Source organism: Dreissena polymorpha, chromosome 4 (assembly GCF_020536995.1).
Source record: "Dreissena polymorpha isolate Duluth1 chromosome 4, UMN_Dpol_1.0, whole genome shotgun sequence".
Lineage (NCBI taxonomy): Eukaryota > Metazoa > Mollusca > Bivalvia > Myida > Dreissenidae > Dreissena > Dreissena polymorpha.
Genome location: NC_068358.1, coordinates 119976907 through 119995909, shown reverse-complemented (window position 1 = coordinate 119995909; position 19003 = coordinate 119976907). Strand labels below are relative to the sequence as shown.

At 33.5% G+C, this 19003-nt stretch overlaps 2 protein-coding genes across 4 annotated transcripts in view; both read right to left on the bottom strand.

Annotated features, from left to right (window-relative positions):
- The window catches only part of LOC127876160 (uncharacterized), a 103522-nt gene that overhangs the window by 14202 nt on the left and 70317 nt on the right, over window positions 1-19003 (bottom strand). The window lies entirely within an intron of this gene.
- LOC127876164 (uncharacterized) overlaps window positions 9281-19003 on the bottom strand; it is a 102027-nt gene continuing 92304 nt past the window's right edge. The window contains exons 1-6 of one of the 3 annotated variants that reach the window (XM_052421165.1): window positions 15170-15385; window positions 13605-13783; window positions 11512-11717; window positions 10622-10741; window positions 10263-10464; window positions 9332-9687 (exon numbers count right to left, since the gene is read on the bottom strand). In XM_052421165.1, coding sequence (XP_052277125.1) covers window positions 9464-9687; window positions 10263-10464; window positions 10622-10741; window positions 11512-11717; window positions 13605-13782 — 930 coding nt within the window. In that variant the 5' untranslated portion in view covers window position 13783; window positions 15170-15385 and the 3' untranslated portion in view covers window positions 9332-9463. The other 2 variants (XM_052421166.1, XM_052421164.1) reach the window with 2 other exon arrangements.

Genomic DNA, 19003 nt, shown 5'->3' with positions numbered 1-19003 from the left:
GCATGCTTTTTAGGTACTGATGCTAATTGCTCGCACAGTATCATGATGCCAGTGTCAATAGACACCGGCCAACGGACTGTTTTTTTAGCACTTGTCTTTTTCTGCTTGTCTATTCCTGTATGAAATATAAATTATAGGAAAACTTATACCATGTCATATTATCAGGTCTTCGACGGTGTTAATGCTCAAATGCAAATCACATGTGTTTTCACATAACAGAATCATGGGATAGACAAAGCTTTATTCCCGCAATGCTGAAATAAGCAAATATGCGCAGTTAAATAATGTTTTGAAATTCCTCATTTTTAGATTTAAAGTTTTCTTATCAATAAAAAATGTTTTATTAATAAATCTGCAAACAACTACTAGTAGTCAAATTATGTTAAAATAGAATACGATGGTAGTGTCGAACAATTAATAGATTGTATCGCTTAGCACGAACATATGCAGCGTTCGACAAGGCTCACGTTTCCGGTGTTCTAAACTTCGCAAACTTGCATTCGATATATTCAGCATAAATTGATTAAACCCTACTTGCACAACAGAATATCATTACCGGAACGGAGTAATCTTTTTCAAGTAAATCCCGCATGGAAAAATGTGTCGATTAAATAGCAATGATTGTGTGAACATTAAGATTTGTTCCAACAATGATCATTTTATAGAATATTTGTTTATTATTTTAATCAAGATGGTAACTATGCATGCGTTTTAACCAAAAACTATTTAACTGGACATAGTTTTCCAATAGAAGTAAGAACTTGATTAAAACATTAAAATACAGCATATGCACATTGATATCGAGTTTTTTAAAATAATTTTTTTAATGTTATAGGAATGTTATTATCGTAACGAAAATGACAAGTGTGCTCAATGGCCATGATTATAGTTCAAAATATTTACATTTATTACCTTTAAACAATTGTGCTCACAATATATTTTATCGTAGGGATGTTTTAAGTTGCAAATAATAATGAAATATAAGTTCTGGTTTTGTGTATCCATTTTTTTTCTCTCTTTTTACGTTTTGAAGAATCATCCATTTATTCCAAGTTTACATCAGGTTTGTCTTCTTATTACCTGTTTTTCCTCATGCTTATTGTCTTACCGGCTACACAAATTATTGCGTTGTAAAGTTGAGTAATATCCTGGCACGTGCGTTGGGACGCTGCATTGTAATTTACGTAAAAAGTAAACAATTGTTACTTGTTTTACGCTCGTATGCCCTGTTTCTACGTCACACCATATGTAAATGAGCTAGAAAGCGGATGACTTCATGTGGTACCTTACAGCGAAAGCGTATAAAAATGACCGCTAGCAAGAATTATAATTAATTACAATAACTCATCCTATAAGTTGCAAACGGCAGTTTTTTGGTGAAACTTAATTTTGCGTCCAATTCAATCTTGCTTCATTTTTAAGCTTGTATTTACTTGTATCTTTATAATACGAAACTTGGAAAATATAATTTCCTTCAGCTGGTGACTTAATGTGGATCCTTACAGCGATATTGTATGAAAATGACCGCTAGCAAGAATTATAATTAATTACAATAACTCATCATATAAGTTGTAAACGGCAGGTTTTTTTGTGAAACTTAATTTGCGTCCAGTTTCAATCTTGCTTCATTTTTAAAATTGTATTTATTTGTATCTTTATAATACGAAACTTTGAAAATATAATGCTCTTCAGCTGGTACCGGTAAAAACAACCTTATAATTAATTCTACTATGTTGCCAATACAATTTTGATCATGGCTTGTCTATATTTTACAGCCTGTGCCTTTTTGATTGGGAAAATACCGCGATATACCATGAATTGTGGAAAAAATAAACATAATTGACATGATTATAAGTTATACAGTACGCCAATTGTTTTAAAGTGCATGTTTACTACTTGTAAAAATTTATCATATAAACAAATTATTTAGTTTATTTGAAAAGTTTGGCAAATTGTTTGAAACAAATTGGTCAGATTTTTCGGAAAAAGGTACAATGTAACATTGTCATCATCTTGACGCCACTCATCAGGGTAAGTGTATTGTTATTAATTTTAATATACAATTATAACAACGTTATTACAAATGAAAATACTCTTGCAGCTATGTATTGAAATCACTCACTGCAACGTTATACCATCGTTTAATCCAATAGCGACGTATTACTTATAGATAGTTATCTAAATTGCAAATTCTGCTCCATTGAATATTACTCAGGTTAGCAATTAAAAATCCGTTCACAGCCTTTTCTACTAGATTAAATGATTTGGTATGAATGATGCATTAACTTTTAAATATCTTGATGAAACAGTAAAAAAATCCCTTATAACTTCGAAATTGAAATTTAAAAAAATGCCACAATAGAAGAGCTGTCTCTAAAATGATTGCCTATATGTGTACATGGATGTGCACATCTACAACTAATGCAGATTACCAGTTAGATCCACTGCTCGGGGACTGCGGATATTCGTGCAGACCTTTCCTCATGACAACATTCTCGAATCAAGCTGAGTTGGATTGAAAATAGAATTACTCCAGAATGTGTCAGAATACCACTTGCCAGTGTGTACTTACCAAGAGGATCCTTTTTTTTTCAAAATCACATACGATACAAACCATTATTAGCTCATCAAGGTTAACAAATTACCGATGGATGCATTTTATCACCATTTATACAATTGTATTATTTACAACATATTTTTTTAATATAGCAGACAACATTTATTAAATCTCGAGGTCTCCGGTTTTAAGGTTTTTAATGTCTTCTGTTGTTTAACTTATCGTGAGAAAGATAATGTTCGACTATATAAATTCTCCGGTAATTTCGAGGATAATAAAATGTAGGTTATTTTCTTGAAACCATATTAAAGAAATTGTTGATTTGTAATGACTGTATGGCTGAATCCATGTGGACTCGTAATACAGGTTTAGTTATGAAGGCATATCTTCTAAAAGTGATACAACATGATGATTGAATATGACGATTACGGTGAAAGTGTTGCAATGGTGATGAAAGTGATACTTTGATGATGCTGACAATGTTGCTGTCACTTCTATTGCTATTGCTGATGAAGAAGAAAATTGTATTAATAATTATGCTAGAGGAAGCGCATTCGTCTATCTTCTCGTCTTCAATTGATTATAAGAATTATCGGGGAGCCTGGTTCTTACGCAGATCCCATTTTTGCCAGTCAAATACTTTACAAATATGAATGTAATATTTAATGTTATTAACATGTACTGTGCGAAGCTAGTTTTTCTTGTTCAATACTGTAACTGATTTACCTGAGTTTGCAAGAATAATAACTGGATAAACTATATAAGGCGTGAGGGCTTTCAGTTGAGACATATTGGTGCGTCAAGTAGGATTTCACCTTTATGCTTGGTGATATTTTTGAGGTTGCACCAGAAGTGACGTGTTTAAGAATGTGCACACAACATCGCTATAACATAAATTTATTACGTTTGGTACTTATTACATCGCCAAACTTAACCATAATAAAATAATACATATATCATGGAAAGAGAAAGCGATCATACAGTAATAAGTTGTGTACATACAATATAACGTGATAAAATACAGTTGTTTGCAAATTGTTTAAAATAAATGTGGGCAGTTGATCATCTAACAAATACCGTATGGATAATGAAGCTTATAATTTTAACAAGTAGCAAATAAGATCTCTGAATATGAAGATTATTATACATAAACATAAGCAAACAATGAAATAAACAAACAAACAGGCCAACCCGCGGAACATAACAATTCAGCAATTCGTATTCTGAAGAACATTATTCCTGATTTAATGTGCTACTTTCACATACAATAGAACTAAATAAGTTCTTCTTTAGTACATGCTCGAATATGGTGTATTAATTTATATACTTATGATCGCTTAATTTGTTAGATTTAAAATTTAATATGAGAGGTATGAGTAATCTGAGCGAACCCCAAGAATACGAAAAAGAAACTAATCTTTTCGCAAACCTCATTTTGTTATCTTAATGCAATTTTCTGCCACTAAACACTTGATAAGTTGCTACTCATTTGGGTTAAGTTCAAGAGTAAGCACACATTAATAGCTACATTGATTAAAACATATGTATATTTTCATATACACATATCCTCATAATTTTAATAGGCTATGACGTTTGAACGTAATATCTCGATATGGCAGTAATTTTATAATACATCACGTGCGGGGCTTACAAAATAAACCGAGGCAGTCCGAACATATCATGCGAGCTAATAATCGGTTGGCGCTTATCAAAATGTATATAACGAATCGAATTTGATGGGCGCATGATTTTCCCAGAAAAGCAGTACGTCGCTTGGTTTGTTATTATGAAGAAGCACGTTTGTTGCGGAGTATAGTACCCATTTCAATCTTCGATAAATACTGTCCACCGCGGGGTGACATATTTACTTTACCCATTGACCGCCTATGATATTTATATATGTGTTCATATGTAATAAATCATTTTGTCGCACTATTGTAAACAAATAGGCAAAGGTGTGTTTGACGTCAGACAAAACCGGATTTCTTTGTTTAATTCTTAATTGGCTGACCTCGGTCTTTGTACTTTAAAAGTAACAATACCCTTGCACTTTTGCTTCGCATTTGGGTTTACCGGTAGATACAACAATTAAAATTAAAACGTGACCATATCAGGAGGGATTTCTAGTGTTAACTTTATTTTTGTATGCAATCATTGTTTTTTTTATATAATAAGTTGACCTTTGTGCACATCGTATACTGTCAAAATGTAAAAAGAGGACGTTTAAATCATATAAAATAACAATTATGTATAAGTCTTAGATAATTAATTGGTGTGTGTAAGCGGAATGCAATTATGTAGTTAGGCGTGGGGCAGTGAAATATTTACACAGAGGTTAGACTTTTTGCAGTTCATAAGATTTTAAGTGTTTTACGTTATTAGTTGCTTAAAGTAATTGTAGTTTGAAGAATCAATTAACACCCGATAAAACATTGGTAAAATTTAAGTAACACAAAAGATGTGCTATCTCTCTATTAAAATCAACACATCATAACCCCCAATTTCACAATAATTGTTATGCTGAAGATTAATTTCGAATAAAGCTAGTCTGTTGCTGTTGCTGCCGCTGCCGCTGATGATCCTTAAGGTAGTACAACTGTAATCATTTCCCAAGTTCTTTTGTAAGATCGGTTGACATCGGCTAATGTCGGTAAATATCGTAACTGAAGTCGTGAGATGTTCGTTTTGTTCGGTGTATTATTTACAAAGTGTAAATCTTAAATAAAAACATGTTTTATATAATTCAATAATAGATTTAGCGCTTATATGCATAGTTCAATATATTACGACGTCAAAGTAGATTTTTCTTTAAAAATTGTGTAAAAAATGAACCGGAAGTAATATATTTTCGCGACAACATAAAAACAACAATCGTGAATCGTAACCAAAAAGACGGTTAACGAGTAAAAAAGAAGTAGCAAAAAAGAAAAAGTCTTTATGATCATTCATATTCTGGGTATAAACAAAATATTGATAGCACACCACCGTCTTCATCGACGGAATCGTGGAAAATAGGTCGACGATTAGTGGAATGGGACGTGGTGATGATGAATAGTTTAATGTATTGTTCTGCATGTGGACTTGGACCTGTTCCACTGACATTAAAATCCATAAAAGGCGAATTACAGAAAGGACTGTGAGGGTATCTGTACGTAGAGTGTAGTAACATTGACTGCCAGTTGGTAAACACTGAAGCGTATGGTAAAACCTACTTGCAATAATTCAACTATCAGCTTTATAACCCAATGGGTTGCTGAGAGTTGCAATGCGATTTCTTTTGTCCATGGGTGCAAGATGTTATCAACAATGCAAGAGTTAAGGAACACTGAAACTGCAAGAACGTATTACAATTTACTTGTCTAAACCACAAACTCATCCAAATGGTACCATTAAACAAGAAATAATTTCTTTTTATTGACTTAGTTTTTCTTTCGTACGCTGTATCCGCCATGTTGGAAAATTGACCCAATATTGGTTAGGTACAGTACACCAATATTTTGCACGTCGGGTTATGTGATGGAGCCTATTAAAGTCGATAACGATGTGGTATTCGATACAGAACACACTGTTTCAAATTTAAACATAAAAATGTCAGCGAGACAATTGTGTTGAAACATCGTCGTGTTTTTATATGGCGCATGCAAAGGATAACATCCGTAGGTTGCCATTCAGGTAAATTTAACATGTTTATGAAGTTTATTCATTATTTTCCTCAATTTGTCTCGAACGACGTCTGTTTAGTGAAGCGCACAGATTCCGTGCACTGAACTGCATCCATGTTTATGAATGGGTACATATGGACTACCAGAGCCGCCATAGCAAAAATTATCGAAGGCTCTGGGAGTCCGTTTATATGGACTAGGTAAAACCCACACAGTCAAAGACAATGGGAGAAATGGACCTGGAAAAGTGGAATACCATGCGTTGTTGTCAACACAAAACTTGGAACAGATAAGGCCACAGATATATGATCAGAGCGTTTATATGAAATACACATACGGTAAAATTTTATATCGACATTTAGTTCATAGATGTAAATAACGGGCATTATTATGATAATATTATGGTCTATGTATATGCTCTCTGTCTTTACTGTAAACATCGAGAATCAGTAATCAGAAGTAAATGTATATTGTTCTTTTAGATCTTGTGCTTATTTGTATCTTTGCTATAGTTATATTACTTTCTGCATTTAGCAATGGTGAACAGCCTGCGTGGACCATCCCGTGTAAACAATATGCTATCCACATTAAACCTCAAAACAATAACGGACGCCAACTTAAAAATTATGGAACAGCCAGCTGGTGAGGTGATAGAACAAGTTGCGACTGAATTAGCTAGGATTGCAGCTAGCGATGCTATCTTAAATGAAATGACGTACGAATATATTATTTGGATTATCAGCGGTAACAATACTTTTTTTTACATCATTACATGGAAAACATCAAACTATATCAAATGTGTTGTAAAACCAATTATCTATGTTGACCGCCAATCTCACAAGTGTAAGTAAGGCAACATTTGGCAGACCTTTATATACAAATCCTGCGGATCAGAATGTCTGACCCATTCCCAATTTAAAATACAAGTATGTTCGCTCAATTAGCCGAATATTTTCCCAATCCTAGAATAATAATCAAAATAATATGTCAAAATAACAATAATCTTCTTATAAGCATCATGATTGTGTTCTTCTATAAACAAATTTCATGGCTGGTAGATCAGCAGTTCACACATTTTATGGCTGGTAGATCAGCAGTTTGATTATTAACCTAATACAATTCCAATATATTATGTTTAGTTGCATTCTTAATGTGATATTGCATATCAATATTTTACTAGATTACAATGTCAACTATGTTTCCAGTTGAAGGAAGGGAACTCCCGCAGGTTACTCATATGCATCGGCGGAAGTCCAGTCTGGTAGTCAGTTCGCAACATACGTCACGTCAACTGTTCTAATAAGTCAAGAGGCTTTACGAGTTACAGGCATTTCAATGACTATGGGGCAATGTCATTCATTGGATAAGTTGTGCAGCCAGTGTCAATATGAATGGCCGTCGAAAGAATTATACATTGGCTTGAAAAGTTTCAAAATGAGTGCTTAGTTGTTCATAATGGTCGTCGTTTTGATTTAACAATTTTTGTTTCTATCTTGGTAAATGTTAGTGCAAATGATATTTTGTATAACTGTGCTTTTATCGATTCTCTATCAATATTCAAAAAATTATATCGAAAGCAGTCCTTGAAGAAAGTTGATTTAGTTTTACAATTGATTGGTGAAACATACAATGCACACGATGCTATTGCAGATGTGGCAGCACTTAGAAAATTGCTCCAATTTGTGAATTTGTCTTCAAAAGATGTAATGACCAACAGCTTTTCCCCATTGGCTGTGTAAAATACAATTGCTTTCCACAGTGCTAAAGCCCAGAATCTCCATAATGCTATTTATAAGTGCACACAATTTCATCAAAGCACCTTTAGTACTTTTTGAGTTATCGTAGGATTCATTTTGTGTGATTTTTTGTTTCCATGTTTAGTAACAGTAACCTGATAAATCACATAAGGTGAAAAATAAAGGGTTGTACTTAATCCCTACATTGCCTTTTATATGCATGATGTCAAGTGTCACCGAATTTGCTTGAGTATTTGTAACTAACTGCAGGATATAATGTAGAAAGCCATGTCCATTTCAAAGGAACTTATAAGTATACGCTTATTTAGTTTCGTTATGAAATTTTGCATTAATATGTTTGTTTGTACATTGTTATTAAATGAATACACGCTTGTTGGGTAGGTGGTCATTAGAATTTAAATCTAACAATGTTATAGATCATGGTTAACATAGAAAAATCCTTAATATACAACGTTGTATTTTTTTTTTACTTTTCAGACCTACTCACGCCTACCCCTCCACCCTTACCCGCCACCCCACCTCACCAACGCCATCCCTACATCGGCAGATTTAGCATAACTGCATAATGTATTAAATATATGTATAAAGAGAGTACGAACATTGACGGTGGTAACTGAATTGGTATATTTTGCATATTTTGTCCATTTGCGATTATGTGGTTTTGAATTTCTTGAAAAATATTTTGTGAATTGTTAAAAATATACAAGGGCAACTTGCTTTTTTTTAATTTGATTTAAGCTCATCACATGTCTCTGATAAAATATAAATGCTCAAATTCCAAAGAAATAACATACAATTTATAAAAAAAGAGAAAATTTTGGAAGGATGAGTTTTGCATACACGGGTCGAACTTGTAGTTTTTAAAGACCTTACATAATAAATCAGATTTGTTCCATTATTGTTATCACTCAATTGTCTTGTATTATATTATTTTATCATCTACAATCATATCATGTACTAAATATACAAACATTGTTAACAAAAAATGCTAAAACATATGAGTTTATTGAATTATTTATCCCCAGGTGTAATTTAATCTAGAAGAAAATTCAAATTATGGGTCATCATACAGAAAAAATCACGAAAAAATATTTGGCCTGGAAAGCTACACTAAAATTGGTAATAAGACCACATATGGTTTGAAGTTTCTGAACATAATACTTTAAATGGGTTTTTGAATATTGCCCATTACAGTTGTACTACCTTAAGCGTTTATCGAACAATGCGACCTATAAATGAAACTAAGCTCAAACACGTTGTAGCCCGCGGAAAAAGTCGTTTCTAACATTCACCCTTTAAGAGAGTGTCGTCTATGATTATTATACGCCTTCAATTTACTTCAATTCTATGTCGTCTGCTTTACATGACGCGCGGCTTTGTTCCGTCAAAACAACAAACATATTAAGACAACTAAATTTGAAATGATTATCTAAATTGTCGCACACCCAAACTATTATACATATTGTATCGAACAATGAAAACTGGTATTACATTTTCTTAATGAAAACCTCGCGAGTCAATCGATGATAAATTGTGCCGCAAATTTTCACTCTCTGTTTTTCATACTTGGACTCATGGTCAGCCATCTTCCTCAGGACAGTTGTCAAGTACTTCAAGACATTTCCGTCATTTTCTGTTAGGATGTCGCGCGCTTGAAACATGTAGTGTAACATCCACGACCCCTTTTCTTTCCCCCGCAAAGCCTCTTTGTCTAAAACAAAACCGTTTATATGGTCCTCAAAATAAGAGCTTTTGCAATATATTGTTTAAAATGTAATACATGTTCTCTTATGAATATGGTGCAATAAAGTAATTATCTTGAAATATATTTTTCTTCTTTTTTTTCCGAGAAACATTGGTACGCTTATATTAACGTATATGATGTAGGCGCTTATTATGTAACGTTCGATTGATTTATAAAGTTACAGTAATTACCTCACGACTTTGGGAGTTGATTGTTGGTTTTTCCATTAAAAATTGTTCAAACACTACATATGCAAGTGTAGTTATCATTTATGGAACTCCTATTGATGATCAATTGCAGCAATCCGTAGCTTTTATTTATTCTAAAAATTATTTGTTTGATCGGGATTAGTTCAAAAGCTTATTTATTGAACTGTAATTTTCGATCATTTTTGGAGCATATACTGTGCAAATGATGAAGACAAGAGATGTATTACCGCATAGTCTCTAATTCCAATGTCTATAAAAATATGCTGAAGCATATTTTATTATGTGATTTATATCTAGCCATCAAACACCATGCAACAATCATTGCACACTTACGTGGTTGAACCCCGTACATGACAAGACAATCTCTTGGACACTGAACAGGTGCTATTGCAATCTCCGATTCGCATTTTTCTGGCGCTATTTCACTTTTAGAGTAGTTCGCAGATTTTTGTGGTCCTATTTCTGTTTCGGGGAGCTTCGGCATCACTCCGGTGTCCCCTTCTCCTGGGTCTGTCTCATCTTCACTGTCAACCCACTTTGGGCAGTAAACATACAATTACCTATACCGTACATTGTATCAACATCAACATGACAGCACTACACAAATAATACACTTAATAAAAAGGCACAAAGCAATTTATTACTAAGGCTTTTGCCTTGCAATGTGAATAAATTTTCTGAGCCTTACGCACCATGCCGTCTGCTTTGTCCTCATCTTTTGCTTTATAGATTTGCATCCCGTCCGCAACCCCAACAGTAACGCCCAGATCCACCTTTTGTGTCGGGTCACCATTTGTGATCGATCTACACGCCTAAGAATAAATTTACGATTGTTTATCCACGTTCAACGAAGTTATTGCGATGTATTAGATATCTGAATTAACGTGTCACTTTAGTTTAATATGATTGTGTTTAATAATTGTATTGGATAAGTGAGCGTTATTTGTACACTTTGTTATTTAAATAAATATTTTCTAATCATATACCATGATGTTTTGTGTCCTTTACGTATGTTTGGTAAATATTGTTTTTAAAGTTTAAAAAGACATTAACTTTTAACGAGGTACATTATCGTGTTTTTCATTTCACATAATGATAATGACTCCATCACATATTCCCATTTAAATTCATATTTATTGTTAACGTGGAAAATTAGATTACTCACTGTCAAAAGAAAACTACATACAAATAAATAAAAATGTTTATATACAACATAAAATAAAAAAGGTATAGACGCTGTGCAATATACAACATGTTCCCATGTTCACAAATATTATGTTGATACATAAACAGAAAACTACATAAATAGAGAAAAATGTTGGGTACACGCACCCAAAAGGATCGATGACATTTTTATATTATTTTAATTTGATAATGTATTTAAACATGTGTGTTATGGAAAAAGCTGATATTTGAAAACAACAATAAAAACAACAAACATTTAATTAATTATATACATGTATGCGAACTATTAATACTTATTGCACTTCTCCTTGAATATAAAGTAATAATCGTCAATTTAATTATCCGTGATGACTGTAATAAATTTCCGCTCTCAAGATAATTTTTCGTAAACATTTACCTGCATAAAACACAGCTTAGTTTTTCCCTTAAGCGCGTCATTATCGAGCAGACTGAGAAGGTCATTGACGGATACCGTCTGTCCGTCGCTACCCATTATCATTTGATCGTACACCTTGGATCCGTTAGAGCTGATGTTCGCAAGGTGACTTTCTTCTCCATGCGTGCTAATGACGAACACGATGATGTCACTTTGTATTGAAGACGCTGTAGTTCATGAAGTGTGTAAAAAAAGTCATATTTTTACGTTTAAAATGATGTCAATATGGCTGAATGTATAGGAAATGACACAGACAACGTATGCATAAAGTAGAGAAGTTATCGAGTTGCACAATTTGTAAACGTATATTCGGTTGTCAAAGTATTCGAAAAGTCCAATATTCGGTAGTCTCGACGGCATTTAAAAAAAAGATCAGAACGTCGAAGTTTCAATATTTCATGTTTTTTTCAACTTAGCTGACACATACATAATTATTATCAGAAAACATGATACACGTATCCACAGTTGACTGTATTAAAATGCATAATATTGTTGCGTACCTCTGCTTTGAGGTATACCGTTTTAATGACTTGATTACTTATAGCTTTCAAATAGCTGTTAATATAGTGTTACGCTTGTTCCATCCGTTTTGAAATATGACACAAGTCCATAATAAACGTTTAAACAATAATGTATTCGTGCGAAGACAATAATCGCAATAAACTTCGTGCGAAGACAATAATCGCAATAAACAACCCGTTAGACAGCAACACAATGTGATTCCTAACCGCCCGCTTCCCGGTAATTATACTAAGGTAGTATTTACAAAGTTAATGGCGTGTGACGCACAATAAGTCAGTTCTGCGTTCTTTCATTATTTATGTGTAAATAATGCAATAAAAGTGTTTAAATGCTTCCAAAATCAGTGTTACTTAATGTAAACAAACTTCAATTTACTGGATTATTACTTTAAAACTTAAGGTATTTACTTCGAAAAATGAATGCTCTCTTAACAAAAATTACGTCTATCCTAGATCTTGACTAAAACTCAACTGTCCACTGTTTTTACTTATTGTTTAATACTGATGACCAAAATTGGTCAGTGACCAAGATTCTGGGCAGTGACCAAGATTCTGGGCATTAATTACCAGAATTCTGGGCACCAGTGACCAAAATCGGTCAGTGACGTGACTGACCATAAATAATGACCAAGAAATTAGAACGATACATGACGTCATTTACCAAATGTCATAACGATGAGACATAATGGCGCCTTATTTAGAAAAACAATGAAAAATACAAAGTATTCAAATGGATAGCTCACCGCTAGATAAAAGTTCTGGTGATGTTTAGATTATATAGACTCAGTTGTGTACATTTGTCAATTGTTTTATATAGTCACATAATGTCACCAGAATTGAATGAACAACTTAAAAGGCAGTCAGTTGAACAGGTAAGTGCAACTGTTACACCTGGGCTGTATCATTATATATGCCGTTAAACGTATTTATTGTTCTAAAATTAAACACACATAAGCAACTACATTCCAGTACTTAACAAGACATGAAGTAATACTATATTATTTTGCAAAGGAGCGTGTTCTAAATAATGAAAATATACAGGTCACATGAGATTTTGTTGCGAAGTCCGGCGTGCATTATAACCTTGATGATATAGACCTGGGATGATAATATTGATAAACACCCTTTCATCGCAATAATAATCAGTCGCGAACCACAGACGGCCTTACATGTTAGTAAATGCGTTATACTACTGACATACACTGTATTATTGAAACGCTTTTTACGAACCCATATTAAAAACCTCTACCCTAATATGAACAAAACATTTTATTCATTCCAATCCCTTAAAATAAGTTGTATATTTTTTTATAATGAATACGTGGACTCAGGTGTAAGGTAATCGTCTATACGTTCAATAAAATATCAAATCAACACAAAGGATAAGCATGCCAGTCCAGCTTATGTTCCATATTTTCCTAGGATTAAATGATGAAATGCTGTATCTGCATCTGTACAAAAGACAATGAACTGGTTATTGTAACAATAATTATCCAGTCATGCACCTCATAACATAAAATGAACGGTATTTACCTTCTTTGAATACAGTCTGTATTTTCGAGGCGGCTATTTCGAAATGCGGCTTAACATCAAACCCAAGGTCTTTAAACATCTTATTCATATTTTCATAATCTTTATTAGCGCCATTTCTTTTGAGTTTGAGGTGGTCCTTGAATTCGTTAACAATAATAATTGCGGTCCCAAAAGTCATTCTGAAAATCAAAACAATACAAGCAGAAATAGTTTTTGCTTTTCTATCTTCAAAGCGCTCGCGGTCAATCAATATATATTCTTATATTTGTCATGATGACAAACACAACAACGTTCAATAACTCTAAGTGGAGAAACTGCATGTTTATGGTGCTTGTGTATGGAGCTTCTTCCCGTTGATTTCTATACACCCATGAAGTTTCATGTTAAAATGTTATATCAGATATGAGAAATAGCCATGAAAAGTTCCATTATACAAAAACAACAAAGTGCAATATTAAATATTAACTATCATTTAAGAAAGTGCATGGCTATGGTTCTTAAGCCTGAAACATCTTCTCATTTAAATAAATACACCCATGGAGTTTTATGTGGCAATCTTTCATGATATCTCAGATATAGCCCTTAAAATCATCAAACTAAAAATGAAAAAACTCCTATTAAATAAAATGAAGGGTTAGAATTCTTGCGCATGGTACTTCTCCACATTGATATCAATACATCCATAAAGTTTCATGTTGATATCCTATATAGTTTCTGAGGTATAGCACTAAACAGATTTGTGACAGATGGACGGACGGACTGACAGATTGACGGTAGGATAAGCCCAAATCTATATTCCCCCGCCTTTAGCAGGTGATAATAACGGTAAATTTATTTCAGTATTTTATATAAATTATTTAGTGTTTGATTAATGGTTACGTTATCGTTTATATAAAAGCATAAAATGTGTCACAAATTAACTCATTTGCATTAGCTATCATTCTTTACTTAAGTTGTATTGCTGTTAAAATTGTTCATTTTATGCTTCAAATGTTTATGAGGATTTTTACACATGAATATACGAATTAAATTCTACACTTATCGTGCAAATGATTTGGATTATGAACACCCACGATAAAAAATACGAAACTCGCATCTCGAACTAAACGACAACAATCTAGTGGCTTTGCGATGTTGACATAAGACTCTTGGTTAATGCCGAACTGTGATCGTTATTTACATGAACATTATGAGGTTCATGTGTCTTCACTTATTTGCATCACTGATCCACGGTTTTAATCATCAAAAATTAGAATCGACTAAGGATGTAAACGGAATATCCATGAGGAACAGGTTAATAATATCGTGTACTAACATGTGCCGTGAGATGATATAAGGACTTGTTGTTGTTACAATGTCAACATTATGCCTGTTAATATCAACAGTCTGCCTTATATTTCTTACTTATACCTGAGTTATTTAGGTCATACAAGTAAACGCCATTTAAACATAAATCAATTTTAATATAACACATAAAACACAAACAATGATGTCATAATAGATTGTTATTTACATACATGAACACTTGTTTACCCACATCAAAATGAAATCAAGCTTTTACATACCTTTTCTTTATTTTCCTTCTTTATAAAACGAAAGTAACAAGGTAGACAAGTTTATGTAAGCTTTTCGTAGAAGTAAATGTAATGGTTCAATGAATCAATCGTCGCTTGACATGTTAAAAACTACACTGTGTAAAATGCGACACTGAATTAAACGTTTAAACAAAATACGTGGTATTGATATAGTAAATGAACACCCCTTGTAAAGGGTTAAACCTGAATCCGGTATAGCATATTTCGCATCTTGAGGTAATTTAATAGTGTGTTTAAACAAGTAGTTCACGGCGCACCTGTCTAAGCTGCCGACCAGGTAACAGTCTATGAACTTAACAAGGAGACCCAGGCTATACACCATTTTTAGCCAAGGTTAAATGTTAAAAAGGTACAAAGCGAGAGAATCGAAAAAAACTTCAGTTAACAATGTAAAAACTTCAGTTAACAATGTTCGAATCTTACATCGAATCTTGACATGTTTAAATTTCACAACAACCAATTTGGTAAATGAAATGCACACTGGCCGGTACGGCTTAAATAGTTTCCTAAACCCATAAGTTTACATTTCTATCAACGTTACCGAAAAATAAAAAATAAAGTATATTTAATATGCGTCATGGAACAATCATGGTCTTAAGCGGCATGCGACTTTTTTCCAGCCCAGCCTGTTTAATCGCGTAGCCTAAAGTATGGTTTCGTGTTCTCAATAAAGGTCAGGGAAGCTTCTGACCAGACTGCGCGCGCAGGCGGGTATCGAGCTTCGACGGTCGAAGGATTCGCATGACGCGGGGCATATTTTTAATTTTGGCAATACATGACTTTATATCACAACACATTTTCTCATACACGAAAAGAACTTACTTCTTAAAATATATATATAAACAACAAATATTGTGCGATTTGCGAGAGAGACGCATACCTTGTAGTCACATGTGCACAGAGTTTCACATTAAACCTGCATTTTTTCATTATGAAGCTACACTTATTGTATGACGTTCAATCTATATAACCAAGTACACTTGATGTGAATGAAAATTTGTATACCGTACATAAATGCATGTTTACGTAAAATATGTAGTAAATTTCATGTAAATTCAGGCTGGTATGAGCCTGAACATGTCGATTTAAAATAAAACCACTACATGATGAACAAGATTTGTATTTACTTTCTACAGATCTATCCATATATTTTTCACAATAATGGTATCCGAAACGAAAAACGACCCCATTGGGAAGACCCAACTAAGAAAACAATGTGTGGCCCTAACAACGCACTTGTTTCTATAGTTCAGAAAATAGGTATATCGGTCTTTCTTCAAGCATGCTCGAAAATCAACCAAAAAATTTGTACAATATGCATATACATGTGTCCTCATACACACAACATGAATTGAATGTGATGTTGCTACGTATACGATCTCGCTATAACACAATTCGAAAACAATTCACTTATGTAAATATTCTCAATATATTCAGCCGTTATGTCCGCCATTCAATCTCTGTGTAGCCCTAGTCCGCGATCGCGAGAAGTTCCTTCAAGGTACCTTTCAAAACAATACATATCGAAAAGATTTCACAAACACATAAGTACATTTATTATGGTATGCATCTTAACGCTAAAATATCAAATGATATTCCATATTTACAAAAACGACCGTTATTACCTTTTCCGTGAATTACACAAACTCTTAATAAGCTTTTGCATTTTAACCACAATTCATAAATTGCCGTCAGACAAAATCAGCATTGGTAATTAAAGCAAAGTGATTCAGTTTGGGGAAACAATCACGCAGTTTGCTTTCTCCGATATCATCTTCGCGATACAGTTTGCAACCAACCTAAGTGTCGGAACTAACCAGTTTACACATCCCCAATATTTAGCTGAGGCGTCCATTTCTTCTGTTCCAGGAACCCACAATCTGGAATTACACCTTATACATTTATCGGTTAAATGTGATGCAATCTGTCAACCGAATGTTCACCCCATGTTGTATCTAACATTTTAAATAACATGGTTATATATGTCAATCGTTTTTAACGAAACATCAACTGAAATAGTAAATCTTTTCATTGTTTTCTCATGGAATCCATTGCAGGCAAATATAATTATTATTTTGGTCACATAGCATATACAAATCTGAAGCTATTTTATAAATATTATTTTTAATGTCACCACTCATTAACATCGATTGTACTTTTTTTGACTAAATATACTTTCATGAATGAATTTTGCAAAGCATTCCCGTACGTTTTAATAATTCTGTTAACTGCTTTCGCTTCACGCCATCTGGTTGCTAAAATTGGTTCTAATGATAAAAATGGGTAACTTTGTAAATAATATTTAAATCTCTGTTGGAATGAATCTTCTTTTTAATAAGAGTGTTCACTTACATTTCTATTGCCAAGCAGGGTGTAAATGAATTCGTATTTCGTTCGCACTAGGATTGTTTTATTACATATTTAAAGACGGCAACACATTATTAACTGACCGCATGGACGCAGGAAATATTGGCTCGGGAAATCTCTTAAAATCGTGCATATGGAAAACGTAATAAAGTTGAGAATTCCAAACAATGTCAAGACGTCATTTAACGTACGCTTTGAATGTTTGTATTTATAAGCCACATGATTTATGGACAGATCAGTGTCAAGTTATGAGGGCATACAATCTGTAACGCTGACATTCACAACAAACCATTTACAAAGACTTTATATTGAAGAATTGTGAAGCGTGATTGCATTAGGCTTTCTGAATATGCGCCAAACTCATATTTTCTCAACACTGGTATCGACATATTAATGTGACGCAGTGAAAGAACCATGGTATTATACTCATTTCACGATATACGTTTGAACCATTACTAGTTTGCGTAGAAATATGCAACAAATTCTACAACAGCTGTTTTGTTAGCATAACAAGGTTCTTGACGTGCTCGAATCCGTTGAACAGTGCGCAGCTTTGCGTCGCCTCATCGAACTGTGCGTTGAAGCACGCTGGTTCCGTTTGACGCATACTGATAAACGCGCACACGTTGTTGCTTACGGCATTGAAGCCTGTACTGAACGGAGAATATGACATGGCGATACCAGTGACACTCCGGAAGTCTTAAACACACAGGGCTATGCGTTATTTACAGGACACGAGTCTAACATCATTCTCTCTATGTGTTTTGGGTTCATCCTGTTTTAGAATAATTAATCAACCATTCCGATAATCTGCTGCAAATAAGCCGTTATATGAACTTGTAAATGAAAATCATAAACTCGTATAATGTGAAAACGTATGAAATTCTGCAGTGAATTTAAAACGGTCATGTCTAGACTTAACCTTTCGGATATTTAATTATGACGTCAAACGTCAAATTATTACAATGAATTGAACAGGGCCTTAAATAAATGAATTAAAAAATCAGATAAGTTTGTACCATTAGTTTATATTGATAAAGTTCATCTCATGTTTATAAAAATACCGCTTAAGACCATTCATGACAATCAGATCACATGGGAAATAAAAACACAGATCTATCAACAAGATTATTAATCGATCTTTGATTAAACACCGCGATAAAAGAAAAACAGATACAAGATAAAACGAAGAGTGTTAAAATGTGTGCAAACAATCGAATACAACAAGTACTTTAACGGAGAACATTTATTTTATTGACTTTATTGATTAACACATATAACGGGAAGTATAGATTACTGCTAATTCTTACAATTTAATCTTGTGTTGACAATATCATTGCGTCGCCGAATGTTCAAAAGACTGAATGGTAGAAATCCGATGCGGCGTTGCGTTGCACTATTAGAAATTGATACACTTTCAGCCTCGTTCTTCAATTC